The 24,495-nt window shown below is 34.5% G+C and overlaps 1 protein-coding gene across 1 annotated transcript; it reads right to left on the reverse strand.

The window, feature by feature from the left end:
* Nucleotides 1-578: 578 nt before the first annotated feature.
* On the reverse strand, nucleotides 579-13,608 carry LOC138336291 (ras-related protein Rab-7L1-like). Its single transcript, XM_069285723.1, has 7 exons — nucleotides 13,481-13,608; nucleotides 9,991-10,233; nucleotides 6,644-6,715; nucleotides 5,316-5,497; nucleotides 3,517-3,638; nucleotides 1,456-1,713; nucleotides 579-909 (listed from the first exon to the last, which is right to left on the reverse strand). The coding sequence occupies exons 2-6, from the start codon at nucleotides 10,106-10,108 to the stop codon at nucleotides 1,572-1,574; spliced, it is 636 nt and encodes a 211-aa protein (XP_069141824.1). The 5' UTR covers nucleotides 10,109-10,233; nucleotides 13,481-13,608; the 3' UTR covers nucleotides 579-909; nucleotides 1,456-1,571.
* Nucleotides 13,609-24,495: the final 10,887 nt, after the last annotated feature.

Below are 24,495 nucleotides of genomic sequence, written 5' to 3' on the forward strand. Positions count from 1 at the left end.
GTTTATCGATCTTACGATGGTATGAGATTTAGAAGAATGGCAAACACTCTAGTACAACTAATGAAGTTATCATGATAAAATATCTATATCTTACTATACCTAGAATTCATGGTAGTCCTCTTACCACTATGTTACTCTGTGGTGAGAAGAATTGTATGAGCATTATTTCTCTTCAGTTTCCTGGGAATGTAATCCATCGGAGTGAAATTCTGGGAGACTAAAGTTTAGTAACTGCTTATCCTGCCTGTAGTCACCATTGGTATTCAACATCCTGACAGATTTTAAAATCTTGACACCTTTTACAAACATTTACACCAAGACTCCACACACGGATATAATATTACAAAACTCCTTTCATGGTCCACGATTATGCAGTGGCATTCAGCATTTTAGAGCACAGCTGTGTTCTTAGGTCTCCTAGGTACACTCAATTTAATTTCTATTTCAGGCTGTTGAATACTGAGATTGGAATGGCCACTTTATCAAATTGCAGTTTGATAACCGTTCATAAAATACTGTTCTGATACAAGTCCCGTTTTGGTGCCAGTGTCACAAATTCACAATAGTGCAAGAACAAATTCACAATAGTGCAAGAACACATTCCTGATACCTATCCTACTGTAGCCAGTGTCACAATTTTACCATAGTACTTTAAACACAGTCCTGATACCTACCCTACTGTAGCCAGTGTCACAATTTTACCATAGTACTTTAAACACAGTCCTGATACCTACCCTACTGTAGCCAGTGTCACAATTTTACCATAGTAATTTAAACACGGTCCTGATACCTACCCTACTGTAGCCAGTGTCACAAATTCACAATAGTGCAAGAACACAGTCCTGATAACTGCCCTACTGTAGCCAGTGTCACAATTTTACGATAGTAATTTAAACACAGTCCTGATACCTACCCTACTGTAGCCAGTGTCACAATTTTACCATAGTAATTTAAACACAGTCCTGATACCTACCCTACTGTAGCCAGTGTCACAATTTTACCATAGTACTTTAAACACAGTCCTGATACCTACCCTACTGTAGCCAGTGTCACAATTTTACCATAGTACTTTAAACACAGTCCTGATACCTACCCTACTGTAGCCAGTGTCACAATTTTACCATAGTACTTTAAACACAGTCCTGATACCTACCCTACTGTAGCCAGTGTCACAATTTTACCATAGTCTCAATTTTTACCATAGTAATTTAAACACAGTCCTGATACCTACCCTACTGTAGCCAGTGTCACAATTTTACCATAGTAATTTAAACACAGTCCTGATACTGCCCTACTGTAGCCAGTGTCACAATTTACCATAGTAATTTAAACACAGTCGACTGTTACTACCTACTGTAGCCAGTGTAACACAGTCGAACTGCCCTACGTACCAGTGTCACATTACGTAGATTAAAATACCTACCTACTGTAGCAGTGTTGTAATTATCCTGATACCTGCCCTACTGCAGCCATGTCACAATTTTACGATAGTAATTTAAATACAGGTCTGGTACCTGCCCCTTCTGCATCCGTTATCACATTTTCACAGCAGTACACAAATGTAGCCAGCGTCAGCAGCTGCAGCGAGACTCCTCTGTGACATGAACACTCTGAGACTTTAGGTGAACGGTACCTGGACTGACGGACTGTCGCATCGATTCAGAAAATCCATCCAGCTCTGAATGTTTCGTCATCATCTCCTCCATCAGGAACCTGTATGGATGTTATAACAGAAGCAGTATGATGTTCTCTGTGATATCTAGACATGATTTATCAAGTCCTTAGCTTTAAATTCTCCATAGAAAGCATTATAGTAACATAAGTAAAATCTTTACTTAAAGAGCTTTCCTATGGAGAATTTTATGTTGATGAATATATAGGCCCTGAACAAAACAGATATTTAAGCAGACCATTTTGTTTAAAGGGAAATTACCTGGAATTTCAAATATCATGACCTTTAGAGAATTTAAAAAAAAAACCACATAATTCTCTTTTTTTGACAAGTGATAAAGTTCACTGTTTTTGCAAATTCACCACATTATGACAAGTTTACAGCGCCCTGACAATAAGTGTTCCCGTTTACATTCATTCACTCGATAGACACGTTGGCTGGTAGCTGATGTAGTAGGCTGGTAACTGATGCAGTAGATTAGATTTTAGTTGGCATGTAACGAAGGCACTGATTGGCTGAAGCATCGGCAGCCCGACTGATTGCCCCCTGACTGACAAGATCGCCGACAACATTGAGAAGTAGGCGGAGCCAGCAGATCTTTGATGTTCAAACCCGACTCTGTTGTGCAATGTATTTTATCACGTTGTGTATTATTTAATTGTTTACAATGTATACATTCAATCACTTTATTCAAAATTCATTATTGTTTTGTTTCACTTATTACGCAAAAGTTTTGAGGATGTTTTGTTCATAAATTATTGGTCATTTCTCTTAACTCCGGGAGTATCCATTCGGTAGCGTATACATATATGTATATATCTATCAACGTTCCAATGGATCCTATTGTATCCATTGTAATGTTACATGTTATGTCACAGCCGAATCTAGCTACTGTTGTACTTTCTGACTGACTTTTCCGCTGCAAGGTCCGTTTGCCAGTGTGGAAAACATCTCAGGTAGATTTCTACAGCTGACAATAAATTCTTATCAGAATATATTCCAATCAAACACTGTTTTGATACATACCTGGATGTTAGTAGGGGATGTTATTCTAGTTGTAGACGTCGAGTTTGAATGCATTGCCTAAATACTTATACAATTAATTTAATTTGATTCATATTTGCATGACCCTCACAGGTAATGTTCTCGGAGGTTGGCGCATGCGCGGCGGTAGTTTACAAAATGTCGGTTGATTTTAGCCGAGAAATGGTCAACACTAGATTCAAATGCATCTATCTGCTTAAATACTGGTGACAAAGCTAAAAAAATATACGCCTACAGCTGAAATAGCATCCCCTACTAACATCCAGGTATGTGCCAAAGCCTTGTTTTATTGGAATATATTTTAACAAGACACGATGATCGGTCGTACATTGTACCCGATTTGGTTTCCCACACCTTGCGGTAAAGTTATAATTAGTCAGAAGCAGATGATATCTTTTCCGTACAACTTTCGATTGATTTTTGCGCCACAACAGTAACTCTTTCCATACGTACTTCACTGAGTAGCGCTGATTCAGAGTCTATACAAGAGGTAATTAAAATGTTTTTGTGTAATCTTTTTACATTATGAAGCTTACAATGCCGATCATCTTCAGTACACATTTCTGATCTTTTGGTAATCGCCGACAGACGTTTCCAACTGTTTAGCTCCGCCCCTACATTGATGCGACAGCCAATGAGAGCCGTGCTTACACAGCTTATTGAATGTCGTTGGCAATCTGACTAGCTACCAGCAAACTGACTAGCTACCAATCAACGGAACCACCTACTAGACTGGCCGTCACACGTACACTTATTGTAACGGCGCTGTAACACAATTGAACAGTAACTCTTGATTTTACCTCATTGATTCCTCTATCATCAGCCCTTCCTTCACAGAGGTTTCTGTCCATCCAACAAAATCATGCTCCTTACACATGTCCTCAATCTCATTTTGTTCGACCTCTCTGTGGCTCAGGTCACACTGAAAGGTCAAAGTATATATATAATAACAAAGAAGTAAACAAGAGGTCAAACCAGCAACAACAGGCTAAACAAGGTCAAACCAGCACCAACAGTCTAAACAAGGTCAAACCAGCACCAACAGACTAAACAAGGTCAAACCAGCACCAACAGTCTAAACAAGGTCAAACCAGCACCAACAGTCTAAACAAGGTCAAACCAGCAACAACAGTCTAAACAAGGTCAAACCAGCAACAACAGGCTAAACAAGGTCAAACCAGCACCAACAGTCTAAACAAGGTCAAACCAGTACCAGCAGACTAAACAAGGTCAAACCAGCACCAACAGGCTAAACAAGGTCAAACCAGCACCAACAGTCTAAACAAGGTCAAACCAGCACCAACAGTCTAAACAAGGTCAAACCAGCACCAACAGTCTAAACAAGGTCAAACCAGCACCAACAGTCTAAACAAGGTCAAACCAGCACCAACAGTCTAAACAAGGTCAAACCAGCACCAACAGACTAAACAAGGTCAAACCAGCACCAACAGTCTAAACAAGATCAAACCAGCAACAACAGGCTAAACAAGGTCAAACCAGCACTAACAGTCTAAACAAGGTCAAACCAGCACCAACAGGCTAAACAAGGTCAAACAAGCACCAACAGTCTAAACAAGGTCAAACCAGCACCAACAGTCTAAACAAGGTCAAACCAGCAACAACAGGCAAAACAAGGTCAAACCAGCACCAACAGACTAAACAAGGTCAAACCAGCACCAACAGACTAAACAAGGTCAAACCAGCAACAACAGGCTAAACAAGGTCAAACCAGCACCAACAGGCTAAACAAGGTCAAACCAGCACCAACAGTCTAAACAAGGTCAAACCAGCAACAACAGACTAAACAAGGTCAAACCAGCAACAACAGTCTAAACAAGGTCAAACCAGCAACAACAGTCTAAACAAGGTCAAACCAGCAACAACAGTCTAAACAAGGTCAAACCAGCAACAACAGTCTAAACAAGGTCAAACCAGCACCAACAGTCTAAACAAGGTCAAACCAGCCACAACAGACTAAACAAGGTCAAACCAGCACCAACAGTCTAAACAAGATCAAACCAGCAACAACAGGCTAAACAAGGTCAAACCAGCACTAACAGACTAAACAAGGTCAAACCAGCACCAACAGTCTAAACAAGGTCAAACCAGCAACAACAGGCAAACAAGGTCAAACCAGCACCAACAGTCTAAACAAGGTCAAACCAGCAACAACAGTCTAAAAAGGTCAAACCAGCACCAACAGTCTAAACAAGATCAAACCAGCAACAACAGTCTAAACAAGGTCAAACCAGCACCAACAGGCTAAACAAGGTCAAACCAGCACCAACAGTCTAAACAAGGTCTTACCAGCAACAACAGTCTAAACAAGGTCAAATCAGCACTGAACAAGGTCATATCAGCAAAACAATCAATACAAATTAAACTGAAAGATAATTTCATGTCATTTTCATTCCATGAAAGTTCATCTCTATACCTTGGTAGATGAAAATCACTAAAATCAGTAGTTGGTCAATACTTGGTCAATACAAACTCTCTGATCATTTCACTATTTGTAAAACATATTTAAAAGTAAAAGCCAATTTCCTATTGGCCTGAGCCTAATTATTCCTTCTAATCTCAGCCATGTAAAGATATTTACCTTATTAGCCAGTAATAAACATGGCACTGTGGAACCGTCCGGTAATGAACATTTGGCATCCAGGTCTTTTTTCCATTTGACAGCATTCTGAAATGTTGACCTTTGTGTGAGGTCAAACATGATGATACAGGCATGAGCATCTTTATAGTACACCCTAGTCATCGACGTAAACCTCTCCTGTCCTGTAAATATAAGAAATGATGATTCAGGCATGAGTATCCTTATAGTAACCCTAGTCATCGAAGTAAACATCTCCTGTCCTATAAATCAAATCAGTTAGTATACATTATTTACAACATTTGTGTACAGGTGTTAGGAGAGTTATAATTTTCATGCTAAGTAAGCTGACTAAATTATAATTTAGAGTTGATTCAATATTACTGAATAATTGCTAACAGAACACATCATCTGAATCACGCAGATCTATATATTTAATTTGTACATTGAAGTACTACCCATATCTAATAGAATGTATTTGTACAACAAAGTACCACCTTTATGTAAGAAAGTGTATTTGTACAACAAAGTAAATGTATTTGTACAACAAAGTAAATGTATTTGTACAACAAAGTAAATGTATTTTTACAACAAAGTAAATGTATTTTTACAACGTACAACAAAGTAAATGTATTTGTACAACAAAGTACCACCTTTATGTAAGAAAGTGTATTTGTACAACAAAGTAAATGTATTTGTACAACAAAGTAAATGTATTTGTACATAAAAGTAAATGTATTTGTACAACAAAGTAAATGTATTTGTACAACAAAGTAAATGTATTTGTACAACAAAGTGCTATAACTGCATGACATACTCCTCAATAAGTGTACAATAACACTACTACCGCTATCACTGATAGTCTAGTAGAGGTTTCCGCTTATTTACATACAGTAGCGGTTTTTCCAAAAGAAAATATGCAAATAACTGGGGTATTATAATTCATACAGAAATGGAATTTTGCATCACCCTTTGATCTATACATACTGTAAACATACAAATTTTAGCACAAATACGAAAAACTATCAAGTATGATTTATTAGTGAGGATACATTCGCTGGTTATCCTGGAAATGCTCTTTTAGAAAATTTAGCGCTTTACATGATTAAGCGCTTTAAAGACAGCACGGAAAGCTCTAAAATAAAACTACTGCTAAAATAAAACTACCGCTAAAATAAATATGTTTACAGTATATGTGTTACTGTGTAATACATGTACACCGAGTAGATAAATAGACATCATTTTAGTCACTTAATGAATACATACTAGAGATTTACAGTAGAAACAAGGTCATAATAATTTACTTATCTATTATACATACTTATACATACCTGCTATATCCCATATTTGAAGTTTGATTGTCTGTGTTTCTGACCACTTCACAACTTTCAAGGCAAAGTCAACTAAAACAGATTTGGACTTAATGAGCCTCATATCTCAATGTATTATACCACATTGTACTTAGCAAATTTAAAGCATATTGTAGATTGTATTTAATGGAAGAATTTCAGACGCCTTAACCACTTGGCCACCAAGGCTCTTTGAAACTGCTAAAGAATCATGCTTAAATATTTTCCATATGTGTCTCTAGTTAATCTGCGGGTAAATGTCATTTAAGGAAAAATTTAATTCTTTACCATTCCATGTATACCTTTAAGTGATTTTATCATTTTCATTTGTAACCTTGAAAGTGCTTTAAAAGATAGGCCAGAATAAAGGATTATCATTTACAGATAGTTTAACTTAACCATTATCACAATATGTTTTAATGCGTTAACAACTGCTCTAAGTCAGTAAATAAAACAACCCCCTGAGTTTTCATCAATATGATTTGGTATCTCTAGTCCAGTATTGCCAACTCACCCGATTTTTTTGACCCGTTTTTTTAGACATTTTAGAATGCCTAACCCGATTGACCCGGTGGGTCACCAATAATCCCTATTGAGATTCCTCCTCTAGACTGTTTTATATTCGGACGTTTTAGATGTCTCTCGTCGGAATCCCTACTCGAGCCTTCTAACTTTATTCTGGAAAATCAAGTCAGGTTGACCTACCTCTTGTAAGGGTCTATTACAGAAATAATCCAACTGCGGTGGTTCCCATACTGGCACACATCGATAGTGGAGATATTTTTCTCTCCATACGCACATATATTATGAAGTAACATGCATTGAAAACAAAGAACCATCTCATTTTGCAAACGATGTCTTGTTCGATCGCTACTTTGAGCAGCCATTTTGAAAGTCCCTCGCTGTCACATGACCACTATAGTGCGTTTCAGATAATGCCTATTACACTAAATGGAATAAGGTTATACAGGTAATGAATTTTATTGAAACAGACTATAGCGGTCACATGACAGAGAGGGACTTTCAAAATGGCTGCTCAAAGTAGCGATGGAACATAACATTGTTTACAATATGGGATGGTTCTTTGTTTTCAATGCGTGTCACTTCATAATATATGTGCGTATGGAGAGAAAAATATCTCCACTATCGATTTGTGCCAGTATGGGAACCACCGCAATTGGATTATTTCTGTAATAGACCCTTACAAGAGGTAGGTCAACCTGACTTGATTTTCCAGAATAAAGTTTAGAAGGCTCGAGTAGGGATTCCGACGAGAGACATCTATCAAACGTCCGAATATAAAACAGTCTAGAGGAGGAATCTCAATAGGGATTAGGTCACCAAATAACCCGATTTTCAGCACTGGGACCAAAGTGTCAAAAAGCTCACAAAAAGTATGTCAGATATAGCCATTAGCGCAATTTTAATTATATATCAGGGCTTAAGACTCATATCAGGCCCTTGCATAAACAAACTTTAATAAAGGTGTGAAATTGTAGCAATTATTCTATTCAGTCATGCATCACGATGTCTATGATCGTTTTTAGCCAGAGCCCTAGCTAGGAAAATTAGACAGGGCCAATATTAATTAATACTGTTCAAAATCAGATCTAATCTCTTCAAAATTCTTCAAAAGCACAAACACTTGTGATTTCAGACAAAGATTTACTCACATGAATACATGTAAAACATAGTAAACGTGAACGGTGTCCTGTTGCAGTAGGCAGGCAAGCCAATCATAATGGCCGCCATTTTGTTTAGTCAAAGATAATAATGAAACCGGACACGTGTAGAACAAAAAATCCGGATTTTATCAAATATTATTTTAAAAGATTTTTTGATACAATATTTTTATTAATTATCAGATATTAATTATGTTATTACAAAAAAATCATCATAAATATTATTGAATAACAAAATGAAAATAATAAATATATGCATATTTAAGGCTTTGAAAAAGTGTTAAAAATTACACTAAAATGTTGTTTCGCATATGACCCTTGTTTTGACCCTTTCACCCGTTTTTTCATGGGTGATCACCCGATTTGACCTCGTCAGAGGTTGGCAATACTGTAGTCTAATGAATAGTTGTTATTCATAATCATGTTTTCAACATACTTTTATACACACATTTTTAAAGTGAGCCAAGGTTGTTCATTTGGAAAAAAAAAGACCGAAATAAATTCACAAGAATATGATGGATACAAGTATTTACAGTATTTATGATTTACAAAAATTCAGAGGCTCGATCAGTATTGAATGCCCACTTCCTTTTTGAAACGGCTTTTAACTTTTAAAATGGAAATGTAAAACGAAATCAATAGTTTTGTAGAGTCGCAAAAGTTATTAACTTATAGTTAATTATACACTTATCATCATCTTCTCAACAATTTTATTAAAATAAATAAAATGTTAAATTTCATAATGTGAGTCGTATTATGTTTCCCACCGTCGTCCTAAATACCGCCCAGTAGTTGACTAACTGTACCACTGTGCCAGACAGCAAAACAGCTAAATGAATCTCCACAGTTATCATATATAAGGCAGGAAATCTTGCCTATGTTTGGTGTTGAAACCTCATCTTAGGCCATCAATATATATTTTCTTATGTTATTAATGTAACAGAAGCCTGTTAGGGTCACATTGAAAAAATATTATGTCGTTCTAACGACATAGCTAAGTCGTTATTACAGGAAACTAAGTCGTTATAATGACATACAAGTAGTTAATACGACATAGTTAAGTCGTTATAACGACAAAGCTAAGTCGTTATTACAGGATACTAAGTCATTATAATGACATACTAAGTCGTTAATACAACATAGTTAAGTCGTTATAATGACATAGTTAAGTCATTATAACGACAAAACTAAGTCGTTATTACTACATAGCTAAGTTGTTTTTACGAGATACTATGTTGTTATAACGACATAGCTAAGTCTTTATTTTTAGATACTATGTTGTAATTACGAGATACTAAGTCGTTATAATGACATAGGTAAGTCGTTATTATGAGATACTATATATGTTCTTATTACTACATACTAAGTTGTTATTACTACATACTAAGTTGTTATTACGACATAGTTAAGTCATTATAACGACATAGCTTATTACAAGATACTATGTCGTTATTACGACATACTACGTTGTTATAACGACATAATATTTTTTTCAATGTGACCCCAACAAGCTTCCATATAATGTTTTTAAGAAACCTTTAAATTTTGCTCCTGTAAGGTAGTGGGCCTTTACACAAACACTATAGCTCTGTGGTATACATAGAGCCATGTAAAGACCCATGATGGTGTTTCTGCCTTATACCTTACCTCCTATGGTCATTTTGTAGTCGCGTCTGTAAGAATCATTGACATAGCGCTGTACAAACGAGGTTTTGCCCACCGTCGGGTCACCTATGATTATGACCTTGAAGAGAATCTCAGTCATGTCTACAGTTCCTGTTACAATCTATATAAACCACTCAGGTTCACCATTGATCCGTCGGTATAGACAGTACCATTGTGTGTATTCTTCTACAAATGTTTTAGGTGTTCACCAGTTTCTTCTGTTTTCTGAAATCGGGAAATAAAGTCAGATGTTGATAAAGGCTTTATCTAATAAAGTGACAATGAATAAAACACATGAAAAACTGAGGAAGTTTTTCAGTAAAACAAATAAACAAATATCTTTCAAATTGCTTCATATGTGATTTTTTTGTTTCTTTTTGTGTAGAATGATATTGGACATCAATCTTATTTATATCAAATACCAAATCCATGTTGCATCAACATTTCTACAAAACAAATAAATAAATATTTTCAGTTCTAGGGGGTACATTTTATTAATATACAAATCTTCAAAGAAAAGAAAAAACAAAGTATTAATAAAATAATTATCAAAAAGTTGAATAACTGTTTTCCAAAACTACAGTATTTTAAATAAAATTACACTTGCAACATGGCTTTTTATTGTAAATTGATACATTGTATATACATTTACCGTACCCGGTACTTTTTTTATGAATTTTACTGGTAATACAAGTTTTGTTTATGTTTACTAAACAGTATTTGTAAGCAATGAAATCAACATTTGCATGTGACTGATAAGTGTTACCAGGTAATGACAGATCTATGTATAGCATCATGACGAAAAATAATTCTTATCACATCTTCCTATTTAGATAATATAACTGGGCCATTTATAACTCACTAACATAATCTCATCAATGACAGTATAAATGTATTTAATCAAGCTATATTAATCACACATATTTAAAGTTAATGCTTAATTTACATTTATAATTCTCAATAACCAACAGAACCTAAGATTGATTATTTCGTCTGCAATATGTTGTGATTATAAAACAGATTTGGTCTATTTGATTTAAACATATTTTATTTGCAGTGTTACAGTACAAAAGGGATTGGACACAAGTTAAAAAACTTATATTAAGCCCTTTCCTATTTGGTCTATCGCATCTATAGTATGCAGGGATGCATCCTCGATACTCCAGGGGTTCTCATCACTTATAATTATGATTTCTACACCCCTGGACTTAATCTCATCAAAGATGTAGTAAAACTGGAGGGAACAGAACAAAACAGGTAATTTGGTGTACATCAAAAGAGCCGTGTAAGTACACTGTGGTTGGAAGTTATCCGTCGCTCTCTTTGTAGTCTTCAATAAAAAAATTTGCTGGCCTGTAATTGGTTCAGATTTTTTCCTCTGAGCTGAATTAGTTTTACTATGAAATAGACCAGGGGTATAGAGATCATAAGTGATTGGAACCCCTGGAGAATGAAGGATGGCAGGAAAGAAGAGCTATACCAGGCCCCGATTTTTTTGGTTTGTTCATGTAATTGACCATGGATTTGATGATACAAATCAGCTGTCATATGCATATATGCTAAAATCTTCAAATAACTGTATATATATAATTATTTCAATGACTAAAATACCCTCCTAAGATCATCTCTGATATCAAAGATTATTTAATGTAAACTGTATATGACAGCTTATTTGGTCCCTTAAGTTATGAAAGCTAACATAAACAGCAAAGGGTCACAAAAAAACCAATTTGTCTTGATTATTTAGATCTTAGGTCAGATCCAAGTACAAAAAAAGCTTAAAAAATCTATGCATTAGAAATTAAACTGCAAGCACACATGCATGTATGTATAGTAACGTATACATGTACAACTGTACATTGTATATGTATCGGAGTTTTGTATTCTGATCAAAAGATTGGTTATTTACCTTTCATAAATTATCAATATTGTGGCTTTCTGTTAACTGAATACAAAATAAACTTCGAATTCACTACAAAGAATTAAATCCCATTTTTTTCAGTACATACTTTAAAACCTAGCTTAAACATTATACATATAAAGTTGTAGATGTATACCAAAATATATGATGTTCTCTATGCTAAGCCATAAAACACTATTCATGTGTATCCATATTTAAATCAATTTATCCATAATTCATTTATGTATATATCTAAACATGACTAACATGCTATCCATAAATAAATACAGATACATATTGATGAATACATTATTTAATTTCATATATGGATCTCCATAATTATTTCATTATGGACTGATAGAATCTTTCCCTATCTAGAGGGTGTGACAACAAAATCACAACCCGAGAAGGGTTGGACATAGGAATTCCCCCAAGGGTTACAGCTGATTTTGTTGTCACACCCTCATTAAGGTAGGGAATGATTCTTTTTCTCCCACATACAGAAAAAGAAGAGATAATAGCCTAAACAGAAGTATTTTTCCCGTGACATGAACATGGTTCAATCGTCTGCACATCAATATTGATGATGTCATTGACAATGCACGCCACGGTCACACCGCATGAAGTCATGACGTCACATAATTGCAAGGATTCATATGTGAGAAGGATTCCTTACTGTCTCTTTACACCACTAAACACCACGCGAGACACCTATGAACGGGGAATAAAAACCATTATTCTCAACAAATACTTGTGTAATCGAGTAAAACGAAACACCAATGTAAAGTTAATTAAATTTCACAACGTTTAATACTTGCAGTAAGACAGTAACCCTTGCACCCGCAAGCTACATCAAAGGCTGCACTGGCGGATTTTAAAGGAAAATCAGTGGTCAGTGCATAAACACAAAAGCTCTTGTGCCGTTTTTGCCTTATCCTTCTCATATATGTCCTTGCGTAATTGTCTTCTGTTTCAAAATGTAAGCGTGCACAATCTGTCATAACCTAGGGCCCCGGGGTTGACAGAGAAATCTCCCACAGCTAAAACCGGTGACAAATCAGTGAATGGTGGGAGAAATCCATGATCCTGCTCTCTAATATTTTAACCCTCTACATATATTCTTATCTACCATGCAAATTTCGAAATTTGATACTCAGATTTTTTTCCCCATGAATTAGCTCCAATAGATTAGGCAGATACATACAGCCAACTACCACTCTACCAACTTCAAAAAACATAATTGAATCACAAACAATTAAATTATCATTATATTGTGATACTATACGCGTGTACCTCAGTATACATGTTCATTGTTAAAACGCTTTGAGTTAATTAAAGGCGCAGATTTAACAAGACTTGCAAAAGCAAGTGAGTTTGTCGTGACTTTACCGGCCGATGACCATCAATGACCATGATAGCCTGATAATAATGAACTGTCAACAGGTCAACTTTATCATGTACAGTTAATTTGTAAATCGTCCCACTATCCGGCCTTGAATTAAAGAGTCCATGTGTTCTAGAAAATGCCTGATGCTAATTAACAAGTGAATTTTTCATTAGTTACATATTTACCTTACAAATTGGTCCCACTTCCGACGGATGACATTTATGCTATATAGCGGTCTCCGACATTTCGCTATACATTCAGATCACATGTGAAGCAAAAGCACCATAAACAAATCACGTGTCACATGATCAGTTTAGGTCATGTGATGAAAAACCGGAAGTACAATTTACAGCTCCGTTCGAATAAGTCGAAAGTTCATATTATCAAAGTACTGATAGTACTTTGCAGTATCTCATCTTAGTACGTATTTGAAGTAAAAAAGTTTCAAAATATTATATTATTAAAGTACTTATAATGTTTACTTAAATATGTATGGACGAACATAATATGAATCATGCACGGCATGAGAAGAGCGAAGCGAAGCTCTACTTATTTATTTTCTTTTCTATTCCAAGTAGAAGACATAGCCTATTTAAAACATAGAAGGACGTACTGTAAAGTAGACCTATATCAGTATATGATATAATAATTGTCTAGCATAAAAAAAACTTTTATTTTAAACAGAAATAAAAAATTCGAATATGGAAATTGATTTTCTTTGACAGAGCTTTGATTTTCGATTAAAACACTTTTCTAATCCTTTTTGCAAAGATTGGTATGTGAAAAAGCTATGTTGGTCGTATGAGTGCACTGGCTGTTGTTGATATGTGCGATACGGTGGCTGGGAAAGGACATGAAAAATTAAAAAAATATTGCGTGCGAACGCAATACTATTTTAATTATTGCGTTCACACGCAATAGTATTGTGTTCGCACGCAATAATTTTATTTATTTCATGTCCACTCCCAGCCACCGTAACATGTACTGAAGATACATAAAAGACAAAATAATAGAAGTTACATTTGAGGAATTGTTTCAAATTGCTTATTTTAACGAACTTATTTACAAGTACATGTATCTTATAACACAACAAAATACACACATATTACCACTCACATAAAAATCTAGATCAAGAGTTGTTTCCCTTCTTACAAATGTAGTCAATTCAGTAATTTGTACAAGATGTTATCAGTAATTCCATTATACAGGGCGTATTCAGTAATTTTGTACAGGACATTTTAAAAAAATATTTATTGTACATAATGTATTTTTAGTATTTTGATTGTACAGAACATATTCAGTATTTTCATTCTTCAAGATGCATTTAGCATTTCGAATGTATTGGCTATATTGAAGATTTTGCTTGTATTGGCTGTATTTTGATTGTACATAATGAATTCAATCGTTTTGATTGTATTAGATGTATTCAGCATTTGTATTGAATTGGCTGTACGTGTATTCAGTATTTTGGTTGGATGTATTCAACATTTTGATTATACATAATCAATTCAAATATTTTGATTAATTAGATGTATTCAACATTTTGATTGTATTGGCTGCATTCAGTATTTTGGTTGTCTGTATTCAACATTTTGATTGTATTGGCTGTATTCAGGATTTTGATTGAACATAATCAATGCAAACATTTTGATTGTATTAGATGTATTCAACATTTTGATTGTATTGGCTGCATTCAGTATTTTGGTTGGCTGTATTCAACATTTTGATTGTATATATAATGAATTCAATCATTTTGACTGTATTAAATGTATTCAGTATTTTTATTGTACAGGATGTATTCAGTAATTTGATTTTACAGAACAAATTTCTATAGGAAGTTTTCAGTTGTATTTTGATTGTACAGCACATTTCATTATTATGATTGTACATAACACATTACAAATTATATTGTACAGAATGTATTCAGTAATCTGACTGTATGGGACGTTACCAATTATGTTATTTTAAAGGATGTTTTCAGTTGTATGTTGAGTGTACATAATGTTTCCAGTATTTTCGTTGAACATGATATATCACAAAGGATACTGTTCATGATGTATTCAGTAATATTGCTGTACAAAACAGTATCGTTTTGGTTGTACAGAACATATTCAGTATTTTGATTGTACATTGTACATTATGTATTTAGTAATATGACTGTACACATTATCAATAGTTTTGGTTGTACATGATGCTTTCAATATTTTGACTGTCTAGGACGCAATCTATATTTCCTTCTCTACGATGTATTCAAGCACTTTCACTGTACATAATGAATCCAAACACTTTGATTGTACATGATGAATTCAAACACTTTGATTGTACATAATGAATTCAAACACTTTGATTGTACATAATGAATTCAAACACTTTGATTGTACATAATGAATTCAAACACTTTGATTGTATATAATGAATTCAAACACTTTGATTGTATATAATGAATTCAAACACTTTGATTGTACATAATGAATTCAAACACTTTGATTGTACATAATGAATTCAAACACTTTGATTGTACATAATGAATTCAAACACTTTGATTGTATATAATGAATTCAAACACTTTGATTGTATATAATGAATTCAAACACTTTGATTGTACATAATGAATTCAAACACTTTGATTGTACATAATGAATTCAAACACTTTGATTGTACATAATGAATTCAAACACTTTGACTGTACATAATAAATTCAAACACTTTGATTGCACATGTATATAAGATGTACTCAGCATTTTGATTGTATAGAATATGTTCAACATTTTGATAAACCATAATATGTGAACTTTGAAATCGTTTGATTATACCTGTTTCAGATGAAGCAGAAGTGTTACTACATATTTATAAGATTGCATGTGTAAAAGAAATATTTATATTGCTTGAAATGTTAAACTTTAGATTGAACCTATTTGATTACAGGATTTTTTTTTCATGCAAAATTTCTTTTCGCTGTTTCTTATGTACCAATACCATGTTAGACTTAAGTAGGTTTCTGTCTATTTAAAAATGTAGAAGAATTTTGTAATTTTATTTACTTATTTATTTTTTGTATATTATTGATATCACGCAATTGTTGTATACCTGCTTCAGATGTAGTAGAAATTCTCTTTTATGTACAGGATTTATTTAATGGTTTGATAGTCTTTACTTTCTCCAGATAAGTCAAATTATTGTATGTTTTTTTTTAAATTTTAATTATGTACTGTACTTATAATGCAGCAAACCAATAACTTAGTACATGAGATACATGTTTGATATGAGAGAGAGTATATTTTTCTGATTTGGATAAAGAAGATGTGGTTTATGCAAGCAAATGATTTTACGTACAACACAAATGAAATTGGTTTGAATATCATTTTGAGATAAAATTATCTTGTCAACTAAGCTTTGGTTTGTTTTGATCAATTGAACGTCCTAGTAACAGTCATGGTCATTTAAGGACGTGTCAGGTTTTGATGGTGGAAGGTAAACCAGAGTGTCCAGGTGAGTACCTGGCAACTGTCCCTCATTCAATTCGATATCGCGACCCTGAGGTACATTTCATATGTACGTGGAGGACTTGTGGTAATATGCCGGGATATCTTAAACACCTGGCCATCGCGGACCCATTGGAGAGGACTTAAATAGGCGTAGCCTGATGTCCGATCCTATTGATGTACATAATATCTATAAAATATTGTTGAAATCGCGGACCCATTGTCAACTAAACGACTGTTTATTTAAATATTTTTCAGCATGTTTATGGTAAATGATTTATTATTAGAAACAGCAAATTAAATAAGAAATTCCAGAGGGATCTTGGCGCCCACCAAAGATTGATCTATGTCTGACAACGGAAAGAGGCATCTTTTCTCTACTTTTTAAGCTTCAACTATCAAAATCTAAGATGGAGGCCTGGTGGCCTGGTGACCATTTTGTTCATCGATCGGTCCCACAAAAAGCAATATGCACAACTAGGGCCCTAGGGGAACCTACATATGACATTTGAGAACGATCCATTCAGTACTTTCTGAGAAATAGCGATAACAAACTTTAACTATCAAAATCATAGACGACTGCCTGGCTGCCATCTTGTTGACCGATCGGTCCCATAACGCAATATGCACAACTGCCCTAGGGAAACCTACACATGAAATTTGAAAATGATCCATTCAGTACTTTCTGTGAAATAGCGATAATAAACTTTAACTATCAAAATCCAAGATGGCTGCCTGGCGCCCATCTTGTTGACCGATCGGTACCAAAACGCAATAGGCACAACTATAGGGCCCAAAGAGAACTTACATATGAAAGTTGAGAATGATTCCTTCAGTACTTTCTGAGAAATAGCGATAACTAACTTTAACTATCAAAGTCCAAGATGGCTGCCTGGCGGCCATCTTGTTAAACGATCGGTCCCAAAACGCAAAATGCACAACTAGGGCCCTAGGGAAACCTACATGTATATATATATGAAATTTGAAAATGATTCCTTCAGTACTTTCCGAGAAATGGCGATAATCTGAGTATACAATGATGAAGACAAGTATAAGCCTTGCAAACTTTTGTCGTTATTAATATTATGCTTTACCTATGGTGGCATATGTCTGCCATCGATTTGCCGACTTACGACTTAATAATGTCGACATCGTTAAGGCATTAACTTTATATCATATCGGAAGATGTCGACATAAACAGAAGAATATGTCGACTTACCACATGTACATGCCCACATAATGATTCCAAGATATTTATGTAGACAGTCGGTAACTCGGCGAATAATGTGTTTATGCTCGGGTGTGACACCGACTTGTCAGTTATTGATGTCGACATCTAAACTAAAAGATGTCGACATCTGGTCTTGAAAGTGGAAATCAAAGGCCACCCTTTCATAGAGCACTGTGTATATGCTGCAAAAGCCATACAGCAGGGATCGACGTTGATTTTGTTAATTCAAGTTTTTATTTATTTGATTTCAAAATAAAAAAAATTGTGATCTTGCACATCCCGACCATGAAACTGTAGCCTGCGTATACGTACAATGTAGCTGTTAGCCCGAGTTAAGGAAGTGTACAACGAATTATTAATATACATGTATATAACCGTGGGTTGAAAATTCGTTTCAAAGCTGTGTGTGTGTTTTGTTGATTGGCATTCGTACCAAGTCCATGTAGTACATACCGTACTATACTATATTAAAAGAATGAATAAAAAAAAAAAAAAAAAATTTTGTTGTATTTTCTTGTGAATCCCGAAAAATACCAGTTACGTAATTCAAAAGCCATAAAGGTAACAGTACAGGTACATAATACACATTGGGAAACCAGCTTTACTTGTTAGCTTGGCCTGTCCATATATATATACATAGATATTTACATCCCTCGATACACTTATATAAAGGCACAACGAATTTTTGTTACGGTCTTAATGGTCAGATTCAACCTTTGGGCTAAAAATTCTCCAGGGACGCGGTTTTAAACTCCCAACTCGCGATACATCTGCATCTATTTTTCGTAGTAAAAACATGCGTTCTTTGTAGTCAAACGTAGTAAAAAAAGTCACGTGCTTATACCTCATTCATGCCAATGGCTGGAATATACAATTGTATTATGGGTAACTAGTGATCACGTGATTTTGTGTTTACTTCCAAATATGGTGATAGTTTGCTTGCCATTTCTTCGGAGAAATTGATTTACTTGAAAATATTTAGACTCCAAAATGTTATTAATATTGCATGCATATCATTTTGACTTGCACATATGCACTGTTTTACTATAAATAATGAACTGAAATGAGTTGTAAAACTGCCATTTTCACGTTTTGTAAATAAATGATATAATGCGAATTGACCCATTCAATAGGTCTAACCGTCTAATCTAGGATCAGCGAAGATCGGCTACTCCCGGCTAAATTCGTAGAATTCTAAATTTATATTTATATATATTATTACCTGCTTTAGGGGTCAGAACATATACATATAACACAAAGAAAATAAGGCCAAATTATGTATAAATACCAGGTCAGAGAAATCACTCTATTTGGAAGTAAACACACACTCATGTGATCACTAGTTACCCACTAATACAATTCCATATTTATTTCGGCCAATGGCATGAATGAGGTATAATCACGTGACTTGTTTTACTACGTTTTACTACAAAGAACGGATGTTCTCTATCACCTCTTGCTTCAGTAAAATAATAGAAAAAGTAATTTTTAAGTATCTCTATAATTACCTACGTGACTGTGAAGTAATCACCAAACATCAGTCCGGCTTCATTCCCGGTGATTCAACTGTGAACCAACTTCTTTCGATATACAATAATATCACGAACTCATTAGACAAAGGAAAAGAAGTCCGGTCTGTTTTCTGTGATATAAGTAAAGCCTTTGATAGAGTGTGGCATGATGGACTATTATTTAAATTAGAATCTTATGGTTTTAAAGGGAAATTATTAGGGTGGTTTAGAAATTATCTTACTGATAGGAAGCAACGTGTTTTAACTGAAGGCATTTTCTCTACATTTAAAACTGTTAACGCTGGAGTCCCCCAGGGATCTGTCTTAGGCCCTTTTTTTATTTCTATTATATATTAACGACATAACTAATATTGTTACTAGTGATTGCAAATTGTTTGCAGATGACACTTCGATTAGTGAAGTAATTGATAATAATTCACAAAATCTTTCGAATATAAGTACCTGGGCTCTGAAATGGAACATAAAGTTTAACCCCACTAAAACTGAATCATTAATATTTTCAAGGAAACGAAACGTCATTCATCCCGATATATACTTTGACAATAACACGGTTCATACAGCTAGCACACATAGACATTTAGGAGTTCTACTTTCTAACGACTGTAAATGGACTCACCACATAGATTATGTATACCAGAAAGCATTTAAAAGGATAAATATTTTAAAAACATTAAAAAAAAAGAGTGTCACGTAAAACTCTATTAAACATTTATAAAAGTTATATTTTACCTATTTTAGAATCTGCTGATGTTTTATGGGATAACTGTACTGAACAATGTAAACCTCTGTTATTATTAGAGTCTGTCCACTTATAATTAGAAGCCGCTAGGATTATAACGGGATTGCGCAGAGGTACCTCCCATGATATACTTTATAAAGACTAGCTTGGGAATCTCTTTCTGATCGGCGTCAAAAACACAAACTTATTCTTATGTTTAAGATACTCCGTGGATTTGCTCCACAGCATTTGATTGAAATTGTACAACCATTTTTATATCAGCCTGAAAATGAGAGATATCCACTAAGGATGACAAGATATTTTAATATTCCTATGTGCAGAACTGCAAGTTACTATACTAGTTTTTTTCCAAGTACCTTTAGAGAATTTAATTCTTTCGCTTTAAACTTTGACTTATCGAATGTTACTACTGTTGCACAATTTAAAACACTCCTTTTTAACATTAATAAAATGGAACCTGATATAACAAATACCTTTATAAACAAAGGTTCTCGAATTATAAATATTACTCTGTGCCAGCTCAGAAATTCCTCTAGCAATCTAAATTCTGACCTATTTCGCGATCATTTGAGAGATTCTCCAATTTGTTCTTGCGGCCTTGGTAATGAAACAGCCGAACACTATCTTTTCACATGTCCTTTATTTAATGAACAAAGATCATCACTCAGAACCAAAATACATAACTCTAATATCCCCCACTCGCATTTTAACGCAAAAACTCTACTGCATGGCTGTGACAATTGTGATGAAGAAAAAAATACATATTTATTGCAATGCATATCAGAATATATATCTGAAACTAAAAGATTTTTTTAGATTTTTCTACTATGATAGGTTGGGGAGATACACTAATAATAATATTCATTCATAATGTAATGTTAAATGTTAAAATATTTTGTTGATAATTGTACTATACCGGATTTGTTTGGAGATGGCTAATATAGGCTTTGCCTGTTGCCAAATCCATTTGCATATTATTTGCAATAAAATTTGTTGAAATGGAAAGAACGCGTGTTTTGTACCATCATGGGGGAAATCCTCCGCGGATCGTGGTTTCATTTCCACAATTTGAAATTGTTAGCAATACTATCATATCATAGTTTATTTTCCATATCATTTCCAAACAAATAGTTATAAGCTTCCGCATAGCCCACTTTGCTTTTTGGGAATCTAATACATACATGTATGTACACAGTACTAAGAAACACGGGCTTATGTGCTTACATGGCAGCTTCCCGCCTGGTAAATTGGGACCTACTAGGACCTAACTCATTATGCTTCGGTAGGTTTCGTACGAAAATGTATCATTTTGTTTGTCAGAATTACTCTTTATAGATTGAAAGGTCTCAAGGTCCTCTACCAATATTGTGAATTTCATGGCCCTGGGGTCTCGGAATTTTCCCAAGGGGATAGGGTCTTTACCATAGTTTATATAAGGAAACACGTTTATGAGCATTATTTGCTCAATTTTCATAGGAAACAGATGTAATGGAATCAAATACTCTTCATATATTAAAAGGTTAAATGGATATCATCACTGGCTGATTTCATGGGCCTGATAGGCCAATATATGGTGCTTATATACAGTGTATGTATTTGTTTCATTCTATATCCGAACTCGGGTGACCAATCAGAAAAAAACATGCATGGCTGACAGGTAGCTATGTGTTTTGTTATTCTTGCTATATAGACTTCATTTTTAGTTTTCCCATGTTATTAAACATTTCCAAGAGGAAAAAAGGGTAAAAAATTACAGAAATAGAGAAAAGATCCATCTTTTATTGGCATGATTTACATCAGTCAGTAGTGGGTACCAAGTTCATTAAACTTTTTAAATGTGCAACTGCAGGGGCGTAGGAAGAAAAGGGTCCTCCTGCACATTTTTCGTACTTCATTTTAGAAAATTTTGCCGCTTTGCGGCGCATTTCCTAAAAGTTCAAGCACGTAATGTTCAAACCTTTAATAATAAAAATTCAATACACATGAACTAGACTAAAAATGTCCATCAAGGGATTCTACTATTTCAAAAATGTTTCTTAAAATATTAAATTGTTTATATGTCTAAGCAAGACAACTAAATCAATTCATTATTTTTTGAGTTAAACAACAATGTGCTGATGGTGTGAAGTCGTATCTTCAGATCGAGCAGGGTTGCATAATGATATGACGACATTCACAATTATAATTTCTAAATGCAGGTAAATGTAAATCGAAAAATTACCACGTTATGAACGAATTAAAATCCTCAAAATACACCGTAAAACTCATCTTGGCCATTCCAAATCGTAATATTTTTCGCGGGGGAGACCCTCGGACCCCCAGAACACCAAAGTCTCGCGCATTCGGCGCTCGCAAAATCATCAAAATCGTAATTTTTTTCCGGGGGAGATCCCCGGACACCCAAAACACCAAAATCTCGCGCATTCGGCGTTCGCAAAATCATCAAAATACATCGTAAAAATTATCTCAGCCATTCTAAATCGTAATATTTTTTCCGGGAGAGACCCCCGGACCTCCAAACACCAAAATCTCGACCCTTCGACGCTCGCACGCCATTTTGCATTTTCATTAATTTCCTGTTAGCGTCGCCATTGATGTGGATGTGTACAAGGATTATATGTAATGATTTGTGAGAAAAAGTATATAAAGTATACATGGTTGTGTGTTGAATTAATCTCCTCCTGTGTGACCTATTGCAATTGTCTTTTGGCTGGCATCATCCAGTGTCTGTTGTAAACAATTTACAATCTTCTTAATAACCAAGAACCTCATACATGGACATGTTATTGGGTCATAGCATGCTGGGATGAAGGGATACAAAGTTTGTTCAAATCAATGACCTATGTGCCAAGTCACAGGGCTGAGACATATTTATTTATTTGTTTAAAAGCAAAACATTATTTTTAACTGTGCATATCGGAATTCAGCTGACTGTTAGACATATATATCCTTATTGCCTTCTGCTCATTCTCAACTCTCATCCATTTGTAAACAATTCAAATTTTATTAAACTTCTTCTCCACAACACGGTTTTTCTCATTTCACAGCAAGTACAAAAACAACAACAATCAAATCACAATCATGAATATTTTGTATTGATATTAATTTTTTTGCAAATTTTCAGCAAAGCAAGCATGTTTCAAATTAAATTGATACACATATTTGATTAATATATTTGATTTGCATGTAATCTTCAATTTATCAATGTTTCACAATCAAAGTCTACTCTAAGCCTTCTGTTTCAAATGGTGGAAATGAAATCACGATCCGCGGGGGATTTCCCAATAATGGTACAAAACACGCGTTCTTTGTAGTCAAACGTAGTAAAACAAGTCACGTGATTATACCTTATTCATGCCATTGGCCGAAATAAATATGGAATTGTATTAGTGGGTAACTAGTGATCACATGAGTGTGTGTTTACTTTCAAATAGAGTGATTTCTCTGACCTGGTATTTATACATAATAAGGCCTTTTGAAGAAGATCTTATTTTCTCTGTGTTATATGTATATGTTCTAGAATTCTACGAATTTAGCCGGGAGTAGCCGATCTTCGCTAATCCTAGATTAGACGGTTAGACCTATTGAATGGATCAATTCGCATTATATCATTTATTTACAAAACGTGGAAATGACAGTTTTATAACTCATTTCAGTTCATTATTTATAGTAAAATAATACATATGTGCAAGTCAAAATGATATGCATGCAATATTAATAACATTTTGGAGTCTAAATATTTTCAAGTAAATCAATTTCTCCGAAGAAATGGCAAGCAAACTATCACCATATTTGGAAGTAAACACACAATCACGTGATCACTAGTTACCCATAATACAATTGTATATTCCGGCCAATGGCATGAATGAGGTATAAGCACGTGACTTTTTTTTACTACGTTTTTACTACAAAAAATAGATGCAGATATATTCCGAGTTTGGAGCTAAAACCGCGTCCCGCGGGAGGATTTTCAGCCCAAAGGTTGAATCTGGTCATTAAGACCGTAACAAAAAATCGTTGTGCATTTATTCAAGTGTATCGAGGGATGTAAATATTTATGTATATATATGGACAGGGCAAGCTAACAAGTAAAGCTGGTTTCCAAATCAATGGGTATTGTGTATCTGTACTATGACCTTTTGGGCTTTTAAATTACGTAACTGGTATTTTTCGTGATTCGCAAAAAAATGAAATCTTGAAAAAATCATTGAAATAT

This window comes from Argopecten irradians, chromosome 12, assembly GCF_041381155.1.
Source record: "Argopecten irradians isolate NY chromosome 12, Ai_NY, whole genome shotgun sequence".
NCBI lineage: Eukaryota > Metazoa > Mollusca > Bivalvia > Pectinida > Pectinidae > Argopecten > Argopecten irradians.